We start from the raw sequence: 7,969 nt of genomic DNA on the forward strand, positions 1-7,969 counted from the left end.
TCATACTTACCTGGATATAAGTGTATATTATATAGTTGAATCTTAGTAGATTATTTATAATGGTGATCACTGATCAAAAATCTCAATGCTGGAGAATATGAAAGGAAAAAAAATTCAATTAACATTGAATTAATTAAAATTAGCAATATAATTCAGAATCAGTTGTCAGTTACTCTCTTTGCGCATAACATTTTTGTTAATTGAGATATCAATGAGATATTTGGCAGGTATTTAGACACTATCTAAAGACATATGCTGAGACAGAAATCTATTTTCATTGCCCGTATTTTTAGAGTGTGTTAATAAACATGCGTTTGGTCATTTTTTTGAATTCACCTTTATATAAATGGTCATTGAAATAATGGTAAATCATTGATAACACTATAAGTTGTGAATATATTTATATATAGGAAGACTATTAGTATGTTTTCCAAATAAATTTATCGGTAAAATCTGTGTATTCACTGAGAACAAATTGGCAAGGAACCCAAAGTACAGTCTGTACTTAGTAATAATTTACTTAGATGAAAAAAGAAAATTAATGAATAAGGTATTGTTCAAACACAATTAAAGCAGTTAAAGTATTCTGTTTTGATCAATACATTTCATTTTTTTTCTGAATACAGTCTTTTGTTTCAAATATCCGGCCTATTCATAGGGCGTTAATTAAGAAATAAACAACGTTATTCAGTGAACATGGCGTTGTGAATAGCAATTGCTCTGCTGGCGCGCATCATGGAAAATATGCCAGCAGAGCTATTTCTATTCATAATGCCATGTTCACTGAATAATCGTTGTTTATTACTTATATTTGCATTCTGTGAAGTTTTCAAGAATATCAGAGGAAATCCTGGCTTACATAAGGGCACAGCTCAGCTGCTTGTCTCCAGTGAAGAAAAAAAAATATGACTATAAAATCAGTAGACCTGACTAATCCGCCGTTATCTCCAATAAATTACAAAATTAATAATATTTATCGTGATATTTGCTTCTCAACCACAGATATCTTGATACAAACCACGTCGACTTAAGCTTCAAATTCTCGAATTTTTTTTTGTTTTTATGAAGCTGTGACGTCATCGTTTAAAGTCTCCGAGAAAAAACCCAATTCTCACTATGATGAAAAAAGAGTTTTTTTTTTTATATTGATTTTAACTTAAGAATGCTTTTGCTATGTTTTTAAGTTATTCAAATTCATTTCAAGAGCTGAAATCGTTCTTGATATAGATATACTATTACAGAAATTTCGTTTCCTCTGAAAGTAAAACACCCTAGCGTAAAAAATTATCGTTCTTTTAAAAAATATGCATAAATACGTACAGAAAAATTAAAGATATAGCAGTTCTTTCAATTTGTAAAAAAAATTATTTTACAATTAAATATATTGACCAAAATTAATTTTTTCTAGAGATATATAAATCAGCAATTCCAGTCATTTTTAATTTCTTAAATTATTTTTATTAAAACCTAAACTTAGATGTATTCCTTTTGCACAACATTTCATATATATATACACTTCTGAACACTTTATATAAGTGTAGCTGCTTGTAGTGTGCGAGTGTGAGAAACGAATTGCACTGATAGCAGAAGATATTGCGTCTATAGTCCTATGAACGCAATTGCAGAGTGCAGGTTCATAGTGGGAGGAAACAGAGAGAATGCAAATATAAGCTAATGTTTAAAAGAAATTCACTTCATCAAAAAATGTGCATATTCGATTCGCTGTTTTTATCCTTGACGGAAATGAAAAAAAAAAAAGAAAACACCTGAAGTACAATATCCATAACATAGTAAAACAGGTTTCACAATAAACGTCGATTAATGAAATTGTTATTTTTCAAGTTTTTACAAAGGGGGGGGGGGGTGATGACGTACATTTACTTCTGATCCAAAGCTAAATTCAAGATCTGGTAAAAGTATTACCTCCTGCCATAAGCCTGTAGGCTGTCAGAAAAAAAAATCGATTTCATCTAGTATAACATATGATGAAGGAGATGTTTCACGACATTTTCCGATTTGTCAAATTGATTGGTGTTGATATTGAGTGTCGTATTGAAACTAAGGAAAAAAGTAAAATTTCCACTTTGCAATCTTCTATTTTGCAGCATTATAAGGCTATCAAAAACTAACATTAATAAATCATCTAGATGGCTTCCTTCTCATTCTAAAGCCTTTATTGGCAAAACGTCGTCCAAATTCTTAAAAATTCGAAGAAAAAAAGCACACTATTATATTTCTATTCAGTAGGATTTTTTCATTGAGCATTATTTTCTTTACACTTAATTTCATGCGTAATTCCGAATTTATCTTCAGCACAAAAGGTATTAAAGGATCAATTTGCCAAATTAAATTCCAAAAATGAAAAAAAAAAAGGCACAACATACTAGCAGAGCAGAAAAAAATCACAAAAATCAAAAGGATTCTAATTCCATTTCATTATCTTGCAGTTAACATTCGGAATCAATTTTATATATCCCTATTTTTATCATATATTCACATTTTTTTTTTGTTGTTCTTATATATAATTTATAATGGAAGAATTTTTTTTCAGTTGGATACATTTGAGAAAAACATAAACAAGGTATCAAACTACACCAAGGATTGGTCAAATCCAATGTGGACTCAAACAGTGCTGCATTAAGTTCAGACATCACGTTTACCTATTCAGTACTTGTTGCCGGTGAATATGATAAATCTTTAGTGTCGTCTATAACTTAAAATCAGATGTTATCAAGGGTTTTTGAACATGCCCGTCAAACATATGCTCTGTTCGGTCATATTAGGAATAGCAATGCATCCTAGCCACATATGTATGTGAAGTGAGGTGCGTGTTAACTGATAACATAAAGTAAAGAAAATTTTAAAAAGTCTGAATCTATAATCGTTTAATTTCAATCTTTTATTTGTGACATATCATATCATGGGCCTTCACCCGATCACATTGAAGACCAAAAGCAAAAAGCCTGATATGACTTCGAAGTTTGAATTTTGCAAGATGTTTATATAAAGTTTTGTAATATCATTTTATTATATAACTTTTTTTTTCAGAAATTATTTTGAAAAAAATGTTTAAGATATGATATATTACTTGTAAAAACATATAAAGTATAAGGTTGTTGCGAAAAAAAAAAAAAAAGAAAAGAATTTGAGTATTTAGTTATTCATTATAGGATATACATGTACTTTATAAATTATTTGTCACCAATAAGAAAAATGTAAATAACGAATCGCACTCTTTATGAAAGACAAAATCTCTTTTAGAAAAGTATGTGATTCGTTTTTTTTTTTCTCTCGATGGAAAAACTAAATTAAATAGTCACTTTATGAAAGACGAAAGCTTTCCTTAGAAAAAAAGTGTTCAATTTTTTTAAAAAATTAATTTCTCAATCAACAAATCAAATTACATAATCAATTCTCTACAATTTTAGTGACTAGCATGCTTCTTTGCATGTACATGCTCATCATTTAACATACTCAAGAAATTGTGCACAAAATTTACATGCCGACAGCTGCGTAAAAATATATACGATTGGAAATGAACATTATTTCTCGAAAAAGGTAGCAGAAATTGCAGTACACCCGGAGGAAGAAGTCTTCATTCTAATATTATCCCTATTATGTCTATTATCCCATGCTTCTGACTAAAAATTTTACAGTAAAAGGTGGTTATAAAGAACTGCTTATTAAGAAATCTCGGTTTTACGAGAACTGTTACGAATCCCCTACAAGACTTTCCACTATGGTTTTGCTCGGATATAAAGTCTCTCAGTAAGAATAAAACAAAATCCGAGATTCCAGTGACTTCGTTACAGCACAATTATAATGTATATCGGTTTGAAGACCCTTATTAAACTATATTTTTAAATCATGAAGCAAATTTAAATGAAATGGGACGTTTAAGATGTAAAAGATAAAAGGAAATCCGGCATAAATTTGCATTGTAGTGAATTTTTTTTTCTGTTTTTCATAATTTTTATTTTGTAGTCTGCTAAACACTGCAAGTTATTCTTTGAACAGTTGTGGTATGCAAATGAACTTACCTTCGTAAGTATTTGGGCATGAGACAAAATTGCTATTGATGTATATTCAAGAGATATCATTTACATTCAAGAGTTTTCTTTAAACAGTCATAGGGTAAATCACTCTAAAGCTTCTGACCAGAAACAAGCACTGCTGGAAAGTCCAACTTTTGTCACGGCTGTAGTTATTAGTAATGTAAAATCTACTAGCGATTTCGTATAGCATTTTGTGCATAGCTTTACAACAATTAATGTTTTATTCATTCATTTATGAACAAATACTGCATCAATGCTGATAGCACCTCTATTCGTAAATGAAATGATTTAAATCATTAGGGAATGTTGTATCATAAATTATTGACAGGGTTGATAAATAACATAATTATACAAATGTGTCTACTGTTGCTGCGTTACATCAGTAATTATTGTCATATATTCAGTGATTTCTACAAAGCTAAAAATTTTCCCCAGGTTTGAAAAAAAGTATAATAGTTTAAAAAAAAAACTTTCTGAAAATTTATCAAAATTTGATAATCGAAAACAAAATGCCTTATAATTTGGTATATATACTAAATTTGACTACAGAGTACTCCGTTTACCTGATCAGAATATAACTGCAAGTGTGACTGGTCGACTTACTAGCTACTAGGCACCTGATCCCATCTCTGGTGTGTCCAGGGGTCCATGTTTTTGCCCCTTTTACGATTCGTTTTGTTTACCGTATTTATAAGATTGATCGCTGTTCGTAGTCTTTACATTTTACGTCATCAAAAAAATCCAACAACGACTCTATTTGAAAACTCAGCGAATCCAAATCAGTATGTAATCTGTTTGAATTTTTGAAAAAAAAAAAAAAATAGTTATAAGAACCAATGATAAATTTAAGTAGAATTATTCAACAATAGACTATCAAAGTATGAACCTCATTTCCGTCAGGTCATGTGAAATACCACTGCTGATAGAAACTGAAGGAGGCGTTACGTATCTTAAATAAATTTTGTTCGTGTCAGATAAACCCTTCATTACACAACCGTGCTTTGAGATCTGACTTTTTGTACGACATAGTTAAACAAATGAAACTACGACGACTGCTGAAGGGTGGAAAATGTTCTTTGTATTGTGCTGCATTTGTATTTGTTTTTGTTCTTGTTATGATTTATTGGAAGGTTGCGGATCATGATGTTGGATTTACGGGAAATGATGAAACTCTTTATAGCATCATGCACTTCTTTGATTCTTTTTCACCACTGTACAAAGAACATGGAGATATTCAAATTCATTCAAATTACAAAAATGTGCCTTTTTATTTTCATAAGGTAAGAAATGTTCCAAATATAGACTGTCGTCGATTATTCAAACACGATATTGGAGAAATTAAAAAAGTTTATCGGTTAGAGAAATTCGTCAACGAGGCAGTTTGGTCTTTTAATGAGCTCACAAGTGACTGCACCAAGTTCAGGAAAAGCAGAGGGTATATCACAGATTCTTCAACAGATGAGGAAAAGCGTTTCCCTATAGCTTACAACATTCTAGTTTTCAAGAGTCCACAGCAATTTGAAATTCTATTACGAGCAATATACCGTCCGCAAAATTTTTATTGTGTTCACATTGATAAAAAAGCATCCGATGACATTTTTAAGGAAATATCAAGCATAATTAGATGTTTCTCAAATGTGTTTCTGGCGCCTATGAGGATTTCAGTTGAGTGGGGGAAGATGAGCGTGCTAACACCTGAAATACAATGCATGAAAGTATTATTAAAATTTAGTTGGAAATATTTTATAAATCTGACGGGACAAGAATTCCCACTCCGTACAAATTATGAATTGGTGAGAATATTGAAAATCTTTAATGACTCAAATGAAGCGGAAGGTTTATTTAAAAGGTAACTTTTGAAATTGTTTCTTTAGATGCTCAGTGGTATCAAAGCAAGTTCACAATAACATGCGTAAAACCAATAAGCCTTAACATGTACATGTATATCTAAATATAATTTCAAAATTTATTTATAAAGTGATTTCTTCAAAGCAAAGAAATATTTTGTTCATTTTTCTCCTCTGCAACGACAAACATGTTATACTAAACAAAATGTTTGAAATAATTTTTTTAATTTGTTCAATTTAAATGTTTTCACACTTTTTAAAAGCACAAAATATTTTAATTTTGATTTCAATGTTTCCCAGAAGAACATATAATCATCTCTTGTAATGAGTTTGAATCATTCACCTCCTCCATGAAAATGTTACTATATGGTATATTTTGTATTTTACAGCGGAAATACATCCTCTTTAATAAAAAGGCATAAATATCTTCATTTTTTCTTTAATTCTTAAGAAACGCAGACGTTGAAAAGCGATGGTCATCTGCGGGGACGCCACCACACAATATCCATCTCATTAAAGGGGCGGTTCACGTGACCCTCAACAGAGAAACAGTGCAATATATAGTAAATAATCCGGTTGCAAAGGAGTTTTTAGAATATTTACAGAAAACGGATATTCCAGACGAATTATTTTTTGCATCCCTTACTCATAATCCTCATCTAGGTGTTCGTGGAACATTTAAAGGTAAGAACTAATATGAAAAAAATTTCTTTCATTAATTATAAGACTGGTTAGTGAAACTTGGTAAACTTTTAGAATTTTTTACTGTGAAAAAATAAAGTTCAGGAAATAAAATGGAAAACAAAACGTCTAAAAACAAATTCCTTTAGGGAAGTGGTTAACTTTGAAGTTGATATATATTTATTCGATTGTACTTTGAATTCAGTGGCCAAACATTTCTTGCCAGGATAAATATTCAGTCTAACCCTCGTTTAAGTAATTCCGTTTATTTTCTTTTGATAAATTTCAATTAAATCTTATTCAAACCCATTGTTTGATTTTATTACAAAAAATGTACATTATGTAATTACATTTACATTTGTTGTGTGTGTGTGTTTTTTTTTACTTAACAAATTATGAAATTGATTTGAATGACATTTTCGTCTACATGTATACTCACACGTTGAAATAAACACGGAGAAACTCGCGCTAAAGTGGCGTCAAAAATGAAGTGCAAAGACATCAATAAAAATGTTTTTAAAAATATAGGGTAGGGAGAAATTCTAACATTTTATTATACTTGTGGTGTTTTTAACTTGTCGAATGTAAATAAAATGAATGTCTCAAGTATAGTGTGAATTATTGGTGTTTAAATCACACAGGCAGCTAGCGCAAGCGTTCTGTTTTTGTTTTGTTTTGTTTTTTTTTTTCAAAGTGTTTGATTTATCATAAGAATATGTTCAATTGCATTAGGGGATATAGAAAAAGATGACACAGATTTTTCATCTACAAAGCCCTATCTCTCCCGGTTTAAGATATGGAAGAATACACGATATTCCTGTCATGGCCAATTTGTAAGAAGTGTCTGTGTATTTGGGGTCAAAGATCTTCCGATTCTAGCACTACGCCCAGAGTTTTTTGCCAATAAGTTCTATATCGACTACCAGCCATACACCTTGAGATGTATGGAGGAATTGATTTTTAATAGAACAAGGGATGAATATTTCCAACGGTTGCAGTTTCGGACGGATTATTATGAAAGATTAGAGTACATAAAGAATATTGTGTAGAAGATATTGTATAGAAGATCAACCACATTTTCTAACGAGTGTACATGTATTTTATAATTCGGTATGTTTACATTTTTTGTTAATTTTCAGTGTTGAAAATCTTGGTTAATTATTAGAAATATCCAAGACTAAAATAAATAATGGAAAATAATTTGGCAAACTAGTACATAAAATGTCGAGTTTATATGAAATTACTTCAATATCAAATGTTGCATTCAGGCTTTCACTAGTCTGTTTTATGACTCGGTTCCTCTACCTTTTTTTTTCAGGTACTTGGATGAAAGTTCCATGATACATTGCCCATAAAACTGCTTGTACGAAAGAGTTTACAGGAAAT

General features: G+C 30.5%; 1 protein-coding gene across 1 annotated transcript; it reads left to right on the forward strand.

Moving 5' to 3' along the window:
• Nucleotides 1-4,564: 4,564 nt before the first annotated feature.
• On the forward strand, nt 4,565-7,632 carry LOC133195069 (beta-1,3-galactosyl-O-glycosyl-glycoprotein beta-1,6-N-acetylglucosaminyltransferase-like). The gene is made up of 4 exons (XM_061330948.1): nt 4,565-4,579; nt 5,336-5,904; nt 6,354-6,586; nt 7,316-7,632. Exons 1-4 carry the CDS (start codon nt 4,565-4,567, stop codon nt 7,630-7,632), a joined length of 1,134 nt encoding a protein of 377 aa, XP_061186932.1.
• The last annotated feature ends 337 nt before the right edge of the window (nt 7,633-7,969 follow it).

This window comes from Saccostrea echinata, unplaced genomic scaffold, assembly GCF_033153115.1.
Source record: "Saccostrea echinata isolate AGI-Se365-2 ecotype Australia unplaced genomic scaffold, CSIRO_AGI_Sech_v1 ptg000029l, whole genome shotgun sequence".
NCBI lineage: Eukaryota > Metazoa > Mollusca > Bivalvia > Ostreida > Ostreidae > Saccostrea > Saccostrea echinata.

What these genes read in the sequence shown, in the direction of transcription:
- LOC133195069 (XM_061330948.1), top strand. An exon ending in GCGGAAGGTTTATTTAAAAG is followed by an intron (nt 5,905 to 6,353) that starts GTAACTTTTGAA and finishes TTAATTCTTAAG; the next exon opens with AAACGCAGACGTTGAAAAGC. An exon ending in TGTTCGTGGAACATTTAAAG is followed by an intron (nt 6,587 to 7,315) that starts GTAAGAACTAAT and finishes CAATTGCATTAG; the next exon opens with GGGATATAGAAAAAGATGAC.